At 38.5% G+C, this 22,560-nt stretch overlaps 1 protein-coding gene across 9 annotated transcripts in view; it reads right to left on the bottom strand.

Moving 5' to 3' along the window:
- The window catches only part of LOC108428485 (A-kinase anchor protein 13), a 96,724-nt gene extending 81,531 nt beyond the window's left edge, over window positions 1-15,193 (bottom strand). For all 9 annotated transcript variants that reach the window (XM_017699521.2, XM_037545169.1, XM_037545170.1 and 6 more), the window contains exons 1-2: window positions 15,041-15,193; window positions 6,765-6,808 (exon numbers count right to left, since the gene is read on the bottom strand). In XM_017699521.2, the coding sequence (XP_017555010.1) occupies window positions 6,765-6,797 (33 nt within the window). In that variant the 5' untranslated portion in view covers window positions 6,798-6,808; window positions 15,041-15,193. The remainder of the gene's footprint in view (window positions 1-6,764; window positions 6,809-15,040) is intronic.
- Between the last annotated feature and the right edge of the window lie 7,367 nt (window positions 15,194-22,560).

The following is a 22,560-nucleotide window of genomic DNA, read 5'->3' as shown; positions in this document are numbered from 1 at the left end:
GTTGCCTGTTGTAACTGATGGTTCAGCTTGAGAGATTAGCTTGAAAAATGCTGAAATGTTGCTTTAAAACAATTAACTCCAGTTTTCAGTATGAGGCATATAACAACCACAGTTATGTCAGTGTCAGTATCAAAATATATGCAAAGCAGTGATCTTCTGAGGTCTGTGGTTATGAGACAAGAAAAGTGAGCTTAGGTGAACCATGAATGATGTCATAAGCGAGGTGGTAACTTCGTCAAAATAAGTACACTGTATTTATGCCACTGAAAGCATCGCTAATAAATATATAAATTACACATTAAATTAATTAGTTATTATACATCACCAATACTGCACCCTGAGATTAGCCAATGTGACAAATGCATTATTCAAACGTAAATAAACTAACATTTCCTATTAATATTTAAATAAGATAACCATCCATTGCAGTCCCCTTCCAACTAAACCCATAATTCAATAGAAAATGAGAGTTGACTGTGGTGAGAAATAACTGAAGTTGTACTTTAACAGGAAATCATGTTCTTGTTGGCCCGCAGAGATTACCACAGAGAGAAGTTGCACAAAACCTCACATTTAACGGTAACATCAGATGATGTTCAAGAGGGCGACTCCACCCTTTACCAAAAGAAACCTCCCAAGACAAAATGTAGACAGATATATAAATGATATATAAATGTAAAGCCATTCTTAGACATGAGTTAAATGTGGGTTAAATGTGGGGGAACATCATCAAAGGTCTATATTTTCAAAATCTTAATATGAAAAGTGGTTGAAAATGCTTGCTCTAGAGCAATTATTAGCAGTTATGCTGATTTTCCACCAGAAATATTGCTGAAGCTATTGCTGCTCAACCAGTTAAAGCACATAAACATAAGCACACTATAAGGCCTCTCAGTTGTTCCCTTGAGTGGTGGAAGGTGAGAATATAAACTGTGCCTTATCTGAATATAATCAATGGGGCTGTAACTGGAAACAAAATATCATTCAGTTTAGTAATAGAATGCTTGGGAAAAAAAGGAAAGAGCAGTGGCAGGTAAGAAGAGATTATCCTTCCTTCAATACGTCTTCGCAAAACCTTATAATCCACCCACTATCACTGTCATCGTTGCATTCACTTGTGCCAGTCTTTTGACTGATCTGATATCTTTCACCTGTTTAACTGCAGCGTGTTAGCACAAGAATAGGTGTCTTTGAAGCTGTATCAAATTTCACAGGGGAAAATCCCATCTGAGGCAGTGTTTCTTTGTTGACTATGCCTGGTATATGAGTGAGGGCTGGAAAGACAGTAACATGACACCAGCCATGCACGCCTCTGCTGTTTCTGTGCTTCTGAGAGGTGCTGATAGCTTGGGGCTACCCCATGGAAGAGCCCTAAATTGGTGGATGTTTCACAAAGACAGATCCTAATTAGCTAGGCAACGTATGCCAAGAGTTGAGGCTTGTCCAATACAAATGTCCCTTACATATCGGACAGTCAATTCTGAGGTTTAACAACTAAGTCCTGACCAATATGAGGTTTTGTGTGATACTGACCTAGAAATTTTATAGTGGATTACTTTTTCACGGCTAAAAATTAAACAGACTCTTAGTTTTCGTTATATCTGTTAGTTCTCAAAAGTCAAATTCCTTAAACTTAAAGTGCAGAAACTCACACATTCTTAAATAATATAAATATTGCAGTCCAAGGGTGGAGCTTCCCAGAACTCTTACACTATGTTTACATGACAGTAGATGATGGACAGCAAAAACGAATTTCCCTATATTTTCAATGGAGGAGCAACAGAAAATGCTGCCACTGGCAGCTCCCGAGTGGCGCAACCGTCTAAGCGTTGGCCGGATCATCAGGAGATCACGAGTTCGATCCCTGGTGATGCTACAGCCGTCTGTAGCCGGGAGTCCGAGAGAGCACAATTGGCCTCGCTCTCTCTGGGTGGGTAGGACGGCACCCTCTTCTCCCCCCATCACTCAACACGATGCCAGTCAGTGCAGGCATCTGTTAGCTGACATAACAGATCTGGTGGTTGGCGCTTTCCTCCGAGCGTGTTCGGGTGTTCAGTGACGTTGTGTAAGCGGCAGTTCGAAAAGAAGCAGTGGCTGGTTTCACAGGTCTCAGAGGAAGCCTGTGCTAGCCTCACCCCCCTAGCGTTGGTAGCATCGTGTGATTGGGGGAGTCCTAACTAGCGGGTGGAATTGGAAACGACTAAATCGGGGAGAAAATCTGGTAACATTTTTTTTAAAAAAAAGAAAAAGAAAAAGAAAATGCTGCCACTGCCAGCAGGATTGGACTCGAATCTGTAAGTAGAACTTGCACAGAATCCAATTGCCAACTTTGGCCATCAACTGTGGAGGAGGCAGAATAAACTGGATGTTTTTTTTAACCGTGGATGCCAAAAATAATAACTTGTAAATAAAACCTTTGACTTTATTAAACCTCATATTTTATGTATAAAATGCAACAACAGCACTGAGACATCACCTTAATGGAGAAGAGTAATTTAAACAGCAAATGTCCACTTTTTCTGTCGGCCCTAAAGGGTTATACCCTTAGAAGTAAAACGTTTTCCTCACATCAATTATGTCCTTACTGGCGCTTTTTCAGCAGAGTTTCTGTATAGTTAAATCTGCAGGATATCAATATTGGCTGATATAATCACCATATCAATTCCACTGCTTTCAGCTGCATCATACTGCAGTGGTAAGCAGACAGTCCTGTCAAGAATTCAGTTTTACCAACTTTCACCATTGACTGCAGCAGCAGAATAAACCAAATTTAGATTTTTTTGGAAGCCATGGGTACCATGGGTACACCTCATTGTTGAAGTCCAGGCACACCCAATGTTTTATGATAAAATGTAAGATAAAAGTCATAACATAAAACAGTACAGAGGGTCCATGTGGCTTTTTCAACCTTAAATAATGAGGTTAAATACACAATGGATGCTGCTAAAGCTCTTGTTAAATAGTCCTCCATTTTTGTCAATGATGTTGTCACCATGGCAACATTTTCACCGCTGTATGTGTCCACTAGTGGTGCATCACTATCAGGCATGCAACGACATTTTTTCAATGCCAGCATGTGAACACGCGATTATCAGTTTTGTTGGTTTCTTTCAGGTAGCTCTTAATTTCCATGCTATCCTCATACTAAAGGCACCGTTTTGATGCACCTGACATGACTTATTTTAACTATGAAAGTATTTTGTATTCAAATTTCCAGTTCAGTATGTATTGCTGTAACAGACGTAAGTCAGACCTGTAAGCTTCAGTAGCATCCATCTGCAGAGCTGCAGTACCACATTATTAGCCCCAGTGGTGGACGAAGAACACAAACCATGTACTTGAGTTAAAGTAGAGATACCCAAGGTAAAGTTTTATTCCAGTAAAAGTAGAAGTCCTCCCTTTAGACCTCCACTTTAGTAAAAGCACAAAAGTATTTGCTTTCAAAGTACTAAAGTACTAAAAGATTCATTTTGACTCTAATGTCCTATTAGCATTTTTGTAAAAAGACTCTTGCTTCATCAATTCACTTTAGGTGAAAACACTCTAGTGTCACTCTTGGTAAACCAGTCTTTTAATAGAATGTCATTAATTAATCTGACATTGATGTCTATTAAAATCATCATAAGCACAAAACACTGAAGGCAAGCAATTTCCATTAGCTAGAACCGAGTGGCTCTGAAATAACTTTTTGTGAACAAGCAAAGTTACGGTTGAAGATTTATTTGCAACTTAGTTACAAGTTTAAGTCTAATAAAAACTTGCTTTAATCACAGGATCACAGATGAGTTTCCTTTACTATATTGTATCTGTAGGTCTCTGTTCATAAACATAAACTTGCCAAAACATTTATTAAAAAATTAAAGAACGTTTGTATAAATTCAGAAAAAAGACACATCATTCACAACTGCATATGTGCACATATTTCTATATTATGGTCTATTTACAAAAAGTTTGGTTAGAGTCAGGAGTTTCCTCCATCATTTATATAGGAACCGACGTTGAACCATGTGATTGCACTCGGTCGGTATGTCCAACAGGTCAAAACAAGCTCAGAACTAAGTGAGCACTGTGCCCTGATTGGTGTTCTTGCTTTATGCTTCTCTCATTTTGATGTTGCATTTTTATGCATAAGCCAAAAGGAATGACAGATTTCACATAATGTAGTGGAGTAAAAAGTAAGATATTTAACTTTGAAATGTAGTGGACTAAAAGTAAAATGTTGCTCAAAATGGAAAAACATCAGTAAAGTACAGATACACAAACAAACTACTTAAGTACAGTAACAAACTACATTTACTGTCCACCACTGATTAGCCCCCACGCTTCAGACCCACAGCTTCAGCTCCCATCGCCTGAGGAACTGAATGATGGTTCTTCAAGGGTTATTTAGTAAAGAAAATTGTTCACTATAGAACTATGAACACTCAAAGAACCGTTTCCATGATTAAGGGGATCTTTGCATCATTAAACAGTTCTCAGATTGATGGAGATATAGATGGTCCTCTACAGAACCTTTTTGGTGCTATATATTCAGATTCAGATTCAGATTCCTTTATTGATCCCAGGGGAACCCTGTTCAAGATGGTTCTATATAGAACCATATAATACACATTTTCCATCAATCTGTAAAACCCTTTGATGATCCAGAGAGCCCAATACAAATGGGTCTTTGAGTGTTCATGGTTCTATATACACCAATCAGGCAAAACATTATGACCACCTCCTTGTTTCTACGCTCATTGTCCATTTTATCAGCTCCATTTATTCTATATTTGCACTTTGTAGTTCTACAATTACAGACTGTAGTCCATCTGTTTCTCTGATACTTTATTAGCCCCTTTTTTGCTGCTGGAGTTTTTAAACACCTCAGTGTCACTGCTGGACTGAGAATAGTGCACCAACCAAAAATATCCAGCCAAAAGCACCCTGTGGACAGCGTCCTGTGACCACTTTATAAGGACTAGAGGATGACCAACAAAAACTGCAGCAGCAGATGAGCTAATGTCTCTGACTTTAGATCTACAAGGTGGACTGTCAAGGTGCAAGTGTCTAATAGAGTGGACAGTGAAGTGGATACAGTGTTTGAAAACTCCAGCAGCACTGCTGTGTCTGATCCACTCAGACCAGCACAACACACAGTAACACACCACCATCAGTGTTACTGCAGTGCTGAGAATGATCCACCATCCAAATAGTATCTGCTCTGTGAGGGTCCATGGGGGTCCTGACCACTGAAGAACAGGGTAAAAGAGGTCTAACAAAGTATGCAGAGAAACAGATTGACTACAGTCTGCAATTGTAGAAATACACCTATTGCACACTGCACCTATATATATATATATATATTCTACATTTACTACATTACTCTTATGAGATTAGAGAAATCATTTTAAACAGAGAAAAAATTTGCATTTATAGTAACACTTTTGGTTCTTTAAGTACTAAAGTATATTGCTGCAGGTTATTATTAGGCTTCGCATATATAATCATTATCGATTAGCCAATCATTCACACAGCCAACCTCTCCAGCTCGGCAGCACCACAAATTTCCTTTTATTTTATAATTGCTTAGGCTGAATTGCATGTGGCTCCCTACTCAATATGTTGTGCACTATGAATGTCTTAAAATAATGACTGCAGCACCCAAACTGCCACTTCGCCTCTTGACCACAATGTAACATCATATCTAGAGCTGAGAGTGCGGCTCAGAGAGTGCAGTAGTACAGCTGTGCAGTTAGACCCTTCTCATAAGCTTGGCAGGTTCAGTAATGTGTGGCTTATACATAAGAAGTCTGTAACCGTAACAAAATTAATGTCTTAGCAATACACTTAGATTCATTAACTCATTGAAAACTTCCGCCGGATGAGTTACGAGTGCATGTCCCCTTTGGTCAAAGTAAAATGGATAAGCGTGTCGCTGCTGTCTGAACAAAACCTTGTGTCTCCATTTTTGCAACTGTTCAGTTTTTGTCATAATTTGAAAATGTGTATTGCCCTTTACATTGTGTGTAAATGTCATGATCAATCAAACCAAAAATATGGCCCCAAATGGTTTGATTTGGAAAAACATTCAGCTACACTAATTTACATTAAAAGTCATATGTTTTTTCCTTCTCATGTAAAGTTCTCATTTTGGAGATACAAGGTTTTGTTCCGACAGCAGTGATATGGAATTAGAACTGTCTGCGTAAGAATGTATTATTCATTTATTTAAATAGAGTAACAACACAAGGTGATTGATATATTCCTAATCATGCGCTTCCTTCATTAAAATGGTGAATTGTATATATAAATGTGTTGAATTTTCAACTTTGTTAAATCTTTCTTTGCATGTTACATGAATCTAAAAACAGAATTAGGACATCACGTTTTTAACAGAGGATAATAAATCAAGTGGCAGAAGTAGCCACTTTTTGTGAAAACCTTAAAGGGTTAAACCATTTCAACAAAATAGCCAACCAATGCATCGCTTAAGCCCTATTAACAATTTCAAGCCATCTATTGAGCTGGAGGCTTGTTAATACTTCTTAATCTGTCACAGACTATTAGACGTGAAGGCCTTTCCAGTGCAGTCAGCTTTTTGATTCAACACCACAGTCAGTCATCAGGAAGGCCTTTTTCTGTACACAGCACATTTACATTGACACTGACTCAGCACATGGTTCGGGATAGGAAAACAGAGCCTGTGCTTGTCAGCAATGACATAATCTATTCATAAAATTTCACTAAACAAACACAGAAGTAACTTGTGATGTTATACTTACATATAATGGAGCCTGACGTGGATTAAGTTTCATGACACTGGACACTGGAAGGAGACAAACACAGTATCAGACAGAAGCCTTAAGGAACAACATTATACCTTCTCTATGATCCCCTCCAGACTGAAAACCAATATTTCCAGCTTCAGTCCTCTATAATTTTGTGTTCTTTGCCTTACCACAACTGATTTGTCTCAAGAAGGGCTGATAATTGGCTTTTGACCTGATTCAGAAAAAAGTAAATGTGCAAGATGACTTGCTTAAAACTGTCCTCCACTGCCAGCAGCTGAATGAACAAAAGCGGCTGACGCACACAATGAAAACATAAGCAGCCCACATACCGCAACATACAACTAAACAGCTTCCTGATGTAGTATAAATATTGGAATAAAAGCAGAATGTCAGAACATGAAGCCGCAATGAACACTGCAGACGACTTTACAGTAAGTCTTTTGTCTGAACACTCTGAATGCTCTAAAATATCAAGTAGCAAAAGAGTGGAGTCAAAACATCAGCAGTGGATCAGCTTTGATGGCTGGAAGCCGTCAGCAAATAGCTGATATTCACACTTACGTCTTGCAGTTATTAGTGATGCACAATGACAGGAATCATATAGATATTGGTTTAAAACACATGACTGCATTATTTTAAGCAAATATTTGATGACTTTTGCTTTAGAGGAGCACAATGTTTAGGCAACTCTTGGATACTGTCCAAAAATATCTGCATTTCATTCATTTTAGCACATTTGTAAATGTATAGACTAATTTTGTTAGTTCTCTGCAATGCTAATCTAGGCAGATTATATTGGTCTCTCCCTTATAATTATACTAATATGGTTCCTATAGATTCCTCAGGTTTGTGCTGCAATTTCTCATTAGGCTGAGAACAAAGTGCAACAAGACCTAGGAATGAAAGCATTTTCGTAGAGCAGGGATAGGTCAAATATTTTGGAAAATACTCTCAGCATACAAATCTAACTGGAGAAACTATGTATATAACTACACATTTAATAAAGCAGGTTCTTCAAGGGTTCTTTAGTAAAGAAAGCATAGTTCTATATTGAACCATGAAGACTTAAAGAAGCCTTTGCATGATTACAGGCTTCTTTACATTGTGAAAGTGTTCTTCAGATTAATGGAGAATGTGTTTTATATGGTTTATATGTTGTTGTATTATATACGGTTATATGAAAAGGGTTCTATATAGCACCAAAAAGGTTCTTCTACAAGTTTATTTATTAAAAATAGAACAACCCCATTTGGTGTTATATAGAACTCTTTTCAAAAAGGTTCTTTATAGAAACATCTACAGCAAATTCATCAGTCTGTAGAACCATATATTCTATATAGAACCATTTTCTTTACTGAAGAACCCTTGAAGAACCATCATTTTTAAACAGTGTGCTTAACTATTTAAGCTTGGTCATTGCTTTCAAGAAATGTGTCCTTTTTGTATTTAGCGGTTAATTAAAGTTCTACATTGATTTTTATATCTATCTTTTTACTGTTATCTGTTATTGTTTGCTTTTTAATGAATTTTTAATTTTCTATCTAAATTTTAACTAAAAGTTATTGTAATTACTATGATTATTAGTAGTAGTAGTAGTAGTAGTAGTAGTTGTAGTGGTGCTATTACTACTACTACTATATAGTGTCAGCATGCTGATCATTATCAGGATGTTGTCAGCGATTTGCACCATGTTTCTTGCAGGAAAGACTGAATTCAGTTACATGATTATGGCTAAAATGGTTTCCTCAGCTTTGACAGGCGGTCAGTGAGTGCTCTTGTTTGCAGTTTACTTGCTCAATGGTAAATAAATACAGCACTGCTGGTATTAAGCAGGATCAGGTAAAAGGATAATCAGCTAGCTCTAATAATACCCTCTGTCCTAATCCTCTTCCCCTAAACACTCGGCGTGCCGTAAATTACCTTTGTACAGACACTAAGACAGGAAAGAAAGTACAGCTACATCTGTAGGACATTAGCTGAATGATCACAGGGTCACCTATGAGGTTTGCTTTTTAATGGGTAGCAGATAATTTGGATGGTCTTTTTCTGCAGACATGCCAAGTGAGCTTTAAACCTGGTTCAGATTAGGTGAAAAAGCAAAAACTGCTAGATAGGATTGGAAAGTTTAGAATTTTCCACTAGTGTGGTACCACAACAAAACACATAAAGACACATATAACTGATCTATTACATTTCCACCAAAATGCCACACTGCAACAAGTGAAAGATAATAAGCATGAAAAAAGCAGCATGAGGAAAAGGAAGTTTCATAATATCTGTTATTACAGCACCACGTTAAAACATCCCTTCTCTAAAACTGTAGTCTTTAGCATGAACAGATAGATACTCTAAATGCTGAAGTGGATATTAGTTTCATTCTTTATCAGTTATACATTTATAATAATGAATAATGACCAAAGCAATGGGAAGTTACAAAGCTGTATCCAGTATTAAGCACCTACCAACATGCCCATGTTCCAGTACAACTTTTAAACCTCTACTATGCAATTCTAGCCTTTCTAACTTTGAAAGTGTGAGAAAAAGGAGCCAAAGATCTACTGTACCTCTTTATGACATTCTTGCTATTGTCTAGTCTGCACTTTTGCCCAATTTCTGTTGAATGTTTGGGTAAATTTTAATAATATAGAGCGCAGGGAGCTTCAGCTGAACTGGGCTTACTATCTCTAGGGGCTCTCTTCAGTGATATGAGAAGATAATCACAATCACGTCACTCTATGAATGGAAGCTGCAAATGCAATAGGATTACAGGCCTATGAGTTTGCTTAGTCCTCAGAATGACCAGCACATGGGGAGTCTAAACATGTACGTCAAAAACAGAGCCAGAATTTAACAGACCACCGAGGCTGCATCCAGCCCAAATAAAGTCTTGAGGTGTAAGCCATTTTGTTCAATGCGAAATTATTTGTGGCTTTGAAAATTGTCACTATTAAACTCTATAATAAAGTTGAAGACATTTTATCTTGTTAACCCTAAATGTTACTGGACCCTGTGCGGATGGGTGGCCAGAATAATAAGATCAATAAAATTCACAGAACGCTCTTTCAATGCACACAAACTAGGATCATGTAGCTTTAAATGCAGCACTAACACAGTCAGTTGTAGTGCTTAAGTCAATTGCCAGTTTGACCTGACTAATACGAAGTCAAAATGAGCTTTGGGTTAAAAAAAAACAATGGAACTGGCCATAAAGCGATCAGTGATCAATGCACCTCTACAACTATACTTAGAAACCTTGTACTAATTCAAACAGCATAGTTGATATTTAGGGGATGTGTAAGTAGGACAAAAAAAACATTGGTTTTAAATGTTGACGGTTAACCACAAAGAAAGATGGGGTGATTTTTGACATCTTTCATTTTTCCCACTTATAAAAGCAGTCTAGACACAAGAATCGTCTGGATGCTAATGGCAAACTACACAATTACAATACATACTCAGAGGTATATAATATCACTTGAACTCGGAAATATTCGAACATTGCCTTCACTGCTATTACAGTGACTGCTAGCTAGGCTTTGATAAGCTTTAATGTCAGTTCACTAGTTGTTACACACTCTTGGCATCAAACTCACTACATCATACCTACATGCTCAGAGAAGCATATCATGATGTAATTGATCATGATAATGACATCGCATTGTCACATCACCCTTCTTTAGATATACAATGCTAGATTCTTGATTATCTATGTAGACGAATATATGTGAGAACATTGATGGAACATGAGGTCATTGACTGGGCCATGGTTGCGCTGACCGGATGTACTGTAGGACTGTACACTATTCCCTGAGGACTCTCCTCCCACCAACATAAGCATGAGAGCATCTCCAGAGCTTCTCACGACTCACAGTTTCCAAAGACACTGAGTTACGTACAGATAAGAGCCAGGACACACTTCTGCTTTTGATTGTTCAACTGATTTGGCAAAGCAAGACACATGATGTGATATCACTCTCTCATGCATTGGTGTTCAAAGTGCTGGTAGGAGGGAATACTACACACAGGCCACTTCTAAACATCTGAGGCTTGGCCAATTTGTTCTGAATCCTCATCAATCTTACGTCTCAAAGGCAAAGCACCATTTGTTAAGTTGTGACAGGCCTATGGCTGCATAGAACACAAATACTAAGAGACATCTGATACAGGTGTCCCTTGGTGCTACCCGATAACTACAGGCCTGTGTGTTGACTGTTGCACAACCTCTGAAGCAACCATCATGGCTTTTCAGTCATTAACAGCTGATTCTTTCCATCATATGATTTTGTATTATACATTGTATTATATGCATAGCTAGACCTACATTACTATAATAACACATTAGTTTTCTCCTAATAACACAGCATTTCTGAAGTTAAAGGAGACTTTCCAAACACTTTAGCACAATTAAGAAATTAGTTAATATATATAAACAAAGCCATTCTGAGTGCTTTGATGTAAAATGCACCATTCCAGAGGCTGTACACAACATTAGTGATGGGAACCAGATGTCTCAAGTGTTACAAGTCTTTGAAAGCTACCACACATACTGTTAACATGAAATGCTTACAGACATGCTGATGATGTCTGAAGCATCGTTTTACGATTTAAACAAGATTTTGGCCTAAAACACTTTTTTTTTAAAATACGCTAATTGCAAAGGTTGCATGCAGGTTCTGGTAAGGCAAAGGACTTCCCCCTCCCCTCCAAAAAAACATATTTATTCATATTTAACATTAATGTACAGTTTTTCAACTTTCATATGAAAATGCAGAAGATGTGTACATTCACTGGTCGTTATGGACAGTCAATAAAATATCTATTTAAGCATTGTTGACATTGGTTTCTATCACTGTAAAGCAATCTGAGTCCGGAAGTCTCTACAATCAAACCACTTTCTTTACATCAAACCACTCTCAATGACTCTGTTTACATGGTAAGGATGAAATTATGAAGAAAGTTTGAAAGTGGAACATTTTATTTCCATTTCTTCGGATTGCATTATTGTATAAAATTTTAATTTCCATATTACATTGTATAAAATTTCCATTTTTCCAAAAACGGGATTGGCAAGAGGAACTGTTAGCATATTGCAAATGAGGTAACACTGTGATATCGATATTGCCAAGGCCATAACTGTTGTAACAACTAGCTGATGGGACACTGAGCAACTCTAGTTGCTTTTAAGCGCAATCAATGCATTAGAATTCAAGCATGTACTGGTAAGTATGGGAAAAACAGATACAGCAAAACCTTGTGCAAAAACTTTAAATCTGTGAGAAATACTGCTGGGTAACATACTGCATTAATTTGTTAATTAGCCATGCTAAAGTTATTGGAATTGGGTCTGGAAATTGCAATGAGAGACTCAACAAAGGTTAAATGCAACAGCCTGACCAGACATGATGTGAAAGTTGAACATGAATTCAAAAGAGACAGTTTGGTAAACACAAAGGGGTTCAGAGGAAGTTACAATCGGATCCTGTGATACTTACTATCACATGTTACTATCAAATGCTACTCTAATGTACTGATTGCACTTAACAGTAACTAGAGCTGCACAATATACCGTTAATTATCTGTTAGTTAATATTGTAACCCATTTGTGGCCTTGGCAATATTGATATCACAGTATTGGCTCATTTACGATATGCTAACAGTCCCTCTAGCCACTCCTATATTTTTAAGGGTGCTGTGAATTTCCTGGCCAATCATAGTCCTCCTAGGTGTTTTGATGAATCACAGTATTCACATAAGCCAATACAAGTAATTATTATAGTCACAATAATGTTTTTGTTTTTAATATATTACAAGATTGTAATATGTTGGCTATAACCTATAATATAATATAGCAATATAATGTAATATAGTGGCAATGCTAGTATGCTGTCCATATCAGCTTTAACACTAGGCTAATATACAACTACTGCCCCTGGTGGAATTCTGTCCTAGAGATCTCTGAAGCCTTAAGCAAAAGCAAGGGGTTAAAAATAAGTCTGAGTTTGGTTCTCGAGGGAGCCACATAAGCCACGGTTGAGTGAATTTATGTGCATGTGTGGTGGGGGGGCCTATCTGTGAGCCAGTGGAAGGATCTGCTCTTAGTGAAAAGGGGACGGAGCTTGAGCTTAACCATGGGGTTTGTTTAACTACCCCTCCACGGCCCAGCAGTGAGTGCCCCTCACAACAGCAAAGCAACCGCTGCCAGTTCACCCAAAGGGCAACTGAACACACTGAAATAAACATCGCTCTGAATACAAATGTGTACAGTGGTTCCATATGAATACAATATACCACAATAACACTGTTTTTGTCTTTCATTTTTCAAATGAAGGCAATCATTTTCACCCTTTGCTTATTTACTTTCCAGTTTAAACGACCATAGAGTACGTCACTGTTCAGGAAAAAGCAAAAAATGTGTATTAGACATAAAATTACACAGAAGCCTCAACCGCCAGTATAATATAATACTTCTCCGTATTTAGTGTGTCCACCTCCTGCCTTCATTACAACTTTCAGGAGACACTTTTTGTTTTTCAAAGAAATCAGCAGGGATATTCTTCTATACCTCCAAAGTTCAGTCTTAGAAGTTGGTTGCATTTTGAACTTGATCTCATGATTCAAGTAATCCCAATTACATCTAATACCATCTGGACTTTGGTTTGGTCAGCTTCGTTCAGCTTCGTTTGACTTGAATTTTTATTCTTTTTTCTTCTCAGTGAGGTTCTTCTTGACAGCTACACATCCTTTCAGACGCATAGCGCTGAGTCGTCTTCTCACAGTGGACAGAAACACCTGTGGATGTTTTCCGATCTGAAGTAGTTTGATTTTCTCCTCTGCTGTTTATCTGGAGACAGTTTTGATGGTCTACCAAAACTACTTGCACTGTTGTTAGAAATCCCCTTTTCTCTGAAGCTTTTAGTACTTTTTTGACCCTCCAGTTTTTTTTCACTCATTTTCCTTATTTTTCTTATGCAAGTGCATTATTTTGCATCTAATCACAACAGGAAACAATTGAAAACTGATAACTGTTTCTTCATGGCTGTTTAAAAGAAATTACATAAATGAAGGGTGGTTTCGGGCTTTTGCACAGTGCTATATTGAGTCATGTACTATACTTTATAGAACGTGGAAACCATGTATGCATTTGAATCAATTTAAAGCAGCTCTCTACAAATACCACAGAGTCAATGAACACAAATTCTAGCATTAAAAGTATGAATGTGTAAGTTGCTATGTGAAAGCTCTGGTATTTAGTGTTTAAATTGTCCCAGCTGACAATCCATGCTTATCACCTCCTACAGGCTATGGCCCTTGTATCATAGCAACCAGATATCACTGAACTAGGAGCAGTGTGGAAAGTCATACAGGCCTTGACACAAGGCAGCTCTCTGAGGCAATTCAAAAGGGCCAATAAAAGATATTGTAGTTAAAGTTGTGAAGCATAACAAACAAAAAAAATAAAATAAAAATTACAACAAAAAAAAGCAATGCTGGCAACAACAAACTGCACAAACGGGAAAACTGCTGCCTTAAATGTCACCAGGGTGTCTCACAGCTTGTTATTTTGAAAGTCACTCTCAGTGTAACCCAATAGCTGTGGGGTTCAGACGGCAAATTAGGTGGAGTGCTGAGGGACGGCCTGTGGTTGATTCTTTGGCCCGTCAGCTCTGTGTGCTCTTCGCCTCCTGCTGAGAAACTCTCTGACCTCCAGTTAGCGCTCCCACAAAACACAATTCAGTTTTTCCTGAGGGAAGTTCGCCATACGCTAAGAAAGAAGCGAATGTTAATATGGCTGGGTTGGCTTTGCTCTGCATGCTGTCCAGCTTATATATTATGTAATAGCGGTCTCCGTATTCATGGCCCTTTACTGTCTTTAAGAGTCTGCTGCTGATGATAAATTCCATTTTTAGTACTAGAGTGGGCTTCTACAAATATGCCATGTAAATTAAGGTCACAGCAACAAAGAAGTATAATGTTTTGACATATTTTACTCCCTAAATGATAAGATAGAGCTTTATTATGCACAACAATGAATCATTCACCCTGACAGTCTGAGTTAGTGACATGCAAACAGAACAGCCAGCCACTTAAAATACCTAATATTCAGTTTAGTCAAAGTTCATTTTAGGGCTGAATTTCTTCTTCCAGTGGCCACACACGTTCAGTCAGCAACTTCCCTACCCTTACAGCATGAACTTCGTCTTTCTTTTTTCTTAGCTGTTTCATTGTTTCTCATATTGTTTTAAAGAGTGTCATTAAAGCAGCCTTACCTTAGCTCTAGTACAGAATTCCTTTTGGACCTCATGGATCCAACACCTCAACATTTGATAAAGAAAGTCCCTCAAAGCCTTCAAGTGTCTTTGTGTATTCCCAGAGCATGGCACGTTAGGTCATCCCACTGTTATTACTGGAAGCTAAATACGGCTTTGTGCTGGCCAAGAGGCAGGAGATAAGGGCGGTGACGTCACCCAGGGGAGGGGCGGGGCTTGTTTCAGGTGTCTGTGCTGGCCAGTGTTCTTCTGTTTCTGCTCTCTGTACAGCCCTAGGCAGCCTGGGTTAATGTTCTCCTGTCCAGTCCCCTGAAAATTCACCCCCTACACGCTTTATTTGTATGCTTGCGAAAGGCACACATGTTTGAAATTCCTTTCAGGACGCTGGTGACCTCTTTTTTCATGGTTTAGTGGTTTTATGACTTCTACGGTCTATCTTTCAATGTCACGCCCTAATTGCAACACACACGTGTCATTACTGTTATAATGACAATCCGGTTTAGAAATGACAGTCATGGCCAAGAAAACCTTAACATTAAAACACCTATGCTCTGTGAGCACTATCTGAGTCAATAAAATATGTTCCCTGTGGTGGAGGGAGAGCTATTATCAGAGTAATACAAGCCAACAGGTGCAAAGTCTTTAAATGCAACATGCAGTGAGGGATAGCTTCTGTAAAACCACACAGCCAGGACTTCTATCTGACACTGCTGTATGAGTCTTGTTTACAGCACCCACATCATTTGGCTCACTTTTTAATTTCAAAGAGTCTGGTTTAACCTGTTAAACACTCCGTTCCAAACCACTAAACTAAACTCCAACAGCAGCCTGTTTTGTGTTCATTGTTTTTGTCATGAAAACCAACCAAACTACATCTCCGCATACTACAACTGCTTAGCCCCACCTATTCATTTTGAAGCTACACGCGGTGTTTTGGCCTGGACTGCTTTTTGAATGAGGCACAATGCAAGGCAGTCAAATAGGACAGAGACCATTTAATTCTTAGAATTAACAAGTTAAAAGTAGTCGACTAAATTACACATTACTCAAAAAAGTCAGTAATCACAGCCTCAATTTTAATGTATAAATTACACTTTATATTTTAAATGTAAGAAGAGAGTATATATTATGGGAAATATTATGTGAAATTTAAACTGTAAAGTCAGGAACAGTCTCCTCCACTAAAATCCTCTGGCCCTGATGTTTAGCAGCTCTTAAAAGGGGGACTCCACCAATTTTTCAAAATTTCTACATAATTTAATGGTTATGATGTAAGTTAGGCACCACTGAAAGCTCCCTCGCAGAAAGTTATACGTTGAAATTATTAGATATATGCTGCCTGATTTCTGACAGTGTTTGATGATAGTTTTATGATGAAGCTTGGCTTGAAATCCTTTTTAACCCATTTATTTGAATCATTTCATGGCGGAGGGATACATGCAGAGGCACAACAGTTGCCAAAGATAATTGAATATTTATGACTATTTTGTCCATTATCCACATTACTTATAAAAACATATTAGACACATGTAGGTTCCATCGCTGTAAAGAAATCTGAGTCAGTACGTTTCTCTGCAATGAACCATTTCACATCAAACCAACTCTGTTTGATTCATTTCTGAAGAAAAGTTTGAAAAGTGGGATATTTCAGTTCCATCTCTTTGCATTGTTAGCTGCCAAATTGACAGTAAAAACAAAGAAATGACAAAACGCCACATTGGGGCCAAAACCATTACTTACAATACAGGCTGAGCTCAAACTAAACTGAGCACCGTGGGAAAAATACTGTAGCTTCTCTACAATTAAGCATTTGATATCAGCCACTCTGAATGATTCTGTTAACATCTCAGGGACTGAGTTATTCAGAAAAGTTCAAAAATGGATGGAATTCCCCTTTAAATCGCTTCACATGATTAGCAAGCAACCTCTGAGCATTTTGAATCTAATGGCGGCCTGTGAACATTATTACTCTCCGTTTAGTCAAACTGAGGGTTCGGCTGTCACACAGCTGAACATCCCCTCATTACCAGTTCCCAACACAACACTATAGCGCTGTATTTCTCTTCAACTCAGAGTAGAAAGCTGTAGGCCACTTTTAAAATCTAATACCGAGAAAACGTCGGGTTAACGTTACTTACCTTGGCTTGAGGGACGTTAACTAGTTAACTAGCACTGCAGGTTAGCGGTTTGTTTCCCTTTCAGAGACATAGGCGACCCTTAAACATGACTCTGCCGAACTCTGTTATGTATCTAGGCTAAATAAGTTCTTTAAATTAGTCCGCCTCCGCTGAAGTAATGCATTTTATGTTAGTCTACAACATAAAAAACAGCGTTTAGTTTCTGTGTGAAACTTGCCTAGAGGAAGCCCGGCTGTTGTTGCTACTGGCAACGCCGCGAGGAGGCGGGAGACAGAGGTGATGCAAACATGGCGCCGTCTCTCGAAAGTCTCTCAGAGGCTGAATCTCAAATCCCTCTCTACTCACTACATAGTGCACAGGGTGAGTAACGAAAGTTTGCACTTTACATCCGAATACTGCACTATATGTTCAGTACAGAATCGTGACAGTATCCAATATGGTTCTTTGCTTGATACATTACGCAGTGTTTGGGTGCAAGAGCCACTGTTTTAAGACCTTCCTAGTGCCCTACATAGGGAGCAAGGAGCAGTTTGAGATTCAGCCCTTGTGCTCAAACAGATTGACTCAAAACACAAGCCGAGGTGGGTGCTCGGCAAAATGCTATCTTGACGAGAAAAAACATATATAAACAATATTTCTCAGTATGAGGTTCTTGTAAGAATATTATGACTATTCAACTTTTCAAATTATTTATTCTTATTTTAAGCAATTGTGTGTAGCTAAATTTTCACTCTTGGCAAAAAGAAAACCGTTAAATTTGCTTGTTTCAAGAAACAATGCTCACAGGACTCTCATAATGAGAAATATTAGAAGACTTGTCAAGATTTAAAATGATTTAATTTGCCAAAGTGTCATTTTTGCAGTGTAGACTAAAATAGTCACATTTACTACTCCTAACGTTTTCATGGATTTGTACCTCAGAATATTTTCACTCACTAGGCCTCTAAAGTAGCCCATATTTGCAAGGAAAGCTAATCTCCTCTTTATTTAGTCTTATCATTTATAATTTGTTTTTAATTATTTTTTTTTCTGATCACTTCTGTTCATTTGGCATCTGGACTACTTTACTCTTTCTCACACGTCTCACTTTCAAGCTTTAGCGTTTTATTTATTACTAAAAAGAGAAGAACAGCTCCTATAGTGATAGATGCTGGATGTACTAAGGATTTTCAGTGCAATTGTATATGGGACTTTCTTTTTTTTTCTTTTTTCATTGCTTAGTTGAAGTTGCATCTAGAAAAGGCATATGATAGAGTGCCAAGAGAGGAACTGTGGTACTGTATGAGGAAGTCAGGTGTAGCTGAAAAGTATGTTAGGGTGGTGCAGGACATGTATGAGGATAGTGAGACAGTGGTGAGGTGTGCAGTTGGAGTGACAAATGGTTTCAAGGTGAAGGTAGGGTTACATCAGAGATCAGCTTTGAGCCCCTTCTTGTTTGCAATGATGATGGAAAGGTTGACAGATGAGGTCAGGCAGGAGGCTCCATGGACCATGATGTTTGCAGATGACATTGTAATCTGTGGTGAGAGTAGAGAGCAGGTGGAAGAGAATCTGGAGAGGTGGAGGTTTGCACTGGAGAGGAGAGGAATGAAGGTCAGTAGAGATAAGACAGAATACATGTGTGTGAATGAGAGGGAAGCAGGTGGAAAGGTGAAGATGCAAGGAGTAGAGCTCGTAAAGGTGGATGACTTCAAATATCTTGGGTCAACCATCCAGAGCAATGGACAGTGTAGAAAAGAGGTGAAGAAGAGGGTGCAGGCAGGATGGAGTGGGTGGAGACGGGTGTCAGGGCTGATGTGTGACAGAAGGATAGCAGCAAGAGTGAAAGGCAAGGTTTACAAGACAGTAGTGTGTCCTGCTATGATGTATGGTTTGGAGACTGTGGCTCTGTCTAAAAGACAGGAGCCTGAGCTGGAGGTGGCGGAGATGAAGATGCTGAAGATTTTCATTGGGAGTGACAAGGATGGACAAGATTAGAAATGAGCAGATCAGAGGGACAGTGAAGGTGGAGCAGTTTGGAGATAAAGCCAGAGAGGCCAGGTTGAGATGGTTTGGACATGTGTTGAGGAGGAATAGTGGATATATTGGTCAAACAATGTTGGAGATGGAGCTGCCGGGTAGAAGGAGAAGAGGTAGACCTCAGAGAAGGTTTATGGATGTAGTGAAGGTGGACATGGAGATGGTTGGTGTAAAGTAGAGGAGGCAGTGGATAGGGCAAGATGGAGGCAGATGATCCGCTGTGGCGACCCCTAAAGGGAGCAGCCGAAAGAAGAAGAAGATTCCTTAGTTGAAGTTACAGGAGTCTACAGCACAGTGATGAAGTCTGAGAACACCCTTAATTTCCAGCCCAAACTGTCATTACGTAATAAATTTATTTTCATTTTTCAGTGTCATGTAGAAAAGCACAAAAAACATATTAGACAGAAAATTGTACAGAAGCCTCGACGACTCAAAGCAATATTGATTCATCCATTTTGGAGACTTAGTTTTTCGAAGAAATCTGCAGGAATTTTTTTCACACCTCCAAAGTTCAGTCTTGGAAGTTGGTTGTATTTTGTTTGATGTGTCCGTCTCCTTTTCTCAGTAAGGTTCTTCTTGACAGCTACACATCCTTTCAGACCCATAGCGTTAAGTTGTCTTCTCACAGTGGAAGGATGGACAGAAACACCTGTGGATGTTTTTAGATCTGAAAGTTTGATTTTCTCCTCTCTATCAAAGATGAAAGCTTTAAGTGCTGTTTATCTGATGAGGACAGTTGTGTCTATCTTGTCTTCCAGGTGGTTGTTAGGAGTTTTGGAGACTGTTGTTTTTCTTACTTATTTTCCTTTTACATTCCCAATCCTTATGCAAGTGTATTATTTTATGTCTTACCTCCTAAAATGATAAAGTATCTTACCTCTAATAAATGAAGTCTCTGACTTGTGCACAGTAGCCTTAGTGGATTTTGACCTTTTTAGGCCACTCTACAAAACTCAGTGTTCATCAGATCATGTTAATGTTTGTCTCTTTTCAAATGCCTTTCACAGAATACATGTATAACTCCAACCTGTGAAACCCGTGCTCTAAAGTTGGGTTTTGGATTTGCTCCTGGGCTCGCCTTCAGCGCCTGTCCCGTGGTGTTTGCAGCCCCCTAATGGTGAAGCAGTCAGCTGTGTTGAATGCTGATACCTACAGCTTTAATGTGCTTGAAAGGTGTGCTGTGTGAGGAATAAACAAGTATCAAATGTTGTCCTGCTTCCGGGGCTTGCTGTTGAGTTCTTCAAGGGCATCTGGATATCTGGTTGTAATTTCAGCGTATTTGCAGTCAATCTGATTGGAGCTGTTTGGGAAGAATTCTGGAAGAAGGTCTGACTGACAGCAGTAAATATTGCTGTGCACTTTAGTTGTTATTTGAGTAGCTAGAAGAAAATGATTGAGGAGAATTTGAAGCATGTTTCTCTCTTCCAGCTCAGTAGTTCAGAAAGTCTAGGCCGGAAATCAAGGCTGTGATTGCTTCGGGGCCAGCATTTTTGTTTTCCAGTAACATCAGGTTTGCCTAAAGAAAATCACACATCTCATCTAAAGGGACATTAATATTTTAATGCAGCATAGTTAGATGCTTAAGATGTAAGCAAAGTTTTTCAGAGTGGTTTGATTTGGAATGCTAAGTTCTACAGAGATGTACTGAGTCAGAAGCATAGTGATGTTGATAGGAACCAGATGTCTGAAGAGTTTAATGCCTCTACAAGCTCCCTCATACAAGGTTTATACATGACATGGCTGTGAATACATGGCTGCAACATTGGTTTATAATAGTTCTGACAAGTTTTAGGCCTGTTTTTAACACGCTTTTATGAAACCTGTTTTTTTACACACATTTATGGTGGAGGGGTACAAGCAGGGTGTAATAAATAAATATATATATATATATATATATATATATATATATATATATACATATATATATATGTAAACCTTAATATTTTAGAGTTATAATGACTCCGCTCACTGGGAAGAAGTCATTTCTTTACAGTGAATTATTTCTTAAACCACTCTACAATACTTCCCCTTTAAATCTGCACTACTTCTTTGGAACCAGTTGAAACCAGAAGAATGCAGTTTGTTACTGAGTATTAAAGTTTTGTGTTCTTTTTTGTAATAAATTGTGTTATAGTGTTACTGCAGTGACCATCTCTTCTTTTTCCACTCTTTTCTCCTTCTTGCCTCAAGCGAAGAGGAGTTCTGGTGCTGGATAAATAGGAAACAGCAGGAGAAAGGAGTCTCTTCTATCAGCCATGCTGAGCCACACTTGAACACATTTGTGATAGCCAGAGGAGGGAGAACGTGAGGAGAATGGTAATGTCTCCTCCGCAGAACATCACTCCCGCCAGCCGCCGAAAGCGCGAAGACGGAAAACAAGCATTTCACAAAGAAGTACATTGCAGACTTTGTCCAGCTACAAAGGCTGTTTTGTAAGTTGAAGGACTTGCTGGAGGAGGAAATATTGGTGGCGGGGGTTGGGCCTTCTGAGTTTACTCATCAAAAAGCCCCACTTTCTCAAAGCAAGGCCAAAAAAAAAAAAAGAGTGGGGAGTGCTGGCCTGACCTCATGGGTAATTCATACCCACAGACGTGATGTGCAGTTTCATGATTCACTGTCTAGACTTACTAAATCAATCAATTACAGAGTTGAAGGATTTGCAGAATTGAAGGCACGTAGGTAATGGGTCCTGTAATTGATTAAATTATCATTTATATGTGTTCATTTGCTGTATGCAATCCACATAATTCACATTACAAATGTATATTATAACAAGAAGGCAAATTTGATATGCTATTTAAAGCTGGCCTAACCCTAGCATTTTATATGTTATCAGGTTTGTTATGTAGCATTGTGAAGTGCAGTCTCAAAATTCACAATTTCGTATCCTTTTTGTGTTTTCGTCCATCGCTGTTCTCTGACTACAATACCCAGAATGCATTATGCAAATACTTCCAACCAGAATCCCTGTGGTGTCATAACCACCAGGATAGCTACTGATCTACAAGCTAATAAAAATCTGTGGTGCTAACTAGCATTAGTGCCACGCCGCTGACCGCTAACTTCTTTGTTTGTTAACCCTTTAAGGCAGACACAAAAACGTGGCTGTTTTTACAATTCAGTTTGCCCTTCTCATTTCTCCATGCTGTTGTTGTGTTCATTTAATATGTAAAGAGCATGTTTTAAACCAAAAACACATTTATTTTTATTTGCTTTGTTACCCAAGCTATTTTTCGAAACAAAAAAACACATGAATAGGAATATTAATCCCGCATCGTTTATATTATGTTGTTTTTCCAAATAAACAAATAAATAATAAGCATTTATTGCGCTCTGAATGAGACGGTTCACTAGAGTTAAAGC

This window comes from Pygocentrus nattereri, chromosome 15 (assembly GCF_015220715.1).
Source record: "Pygocentrus nattereri isolate fPygNat1 chromosome 15, fPygNat1.pri, whole genome shotgun sequence".
NCBI lineage: Eukaryota > Metazoa > Chordata > Actinopteri > Characiformes > Serrasalmidae > Pygocentrus > Pygocentrus nattereri.
This window is presented reverse-complemented; position numbering and strand designations above follow the sequence as displayed.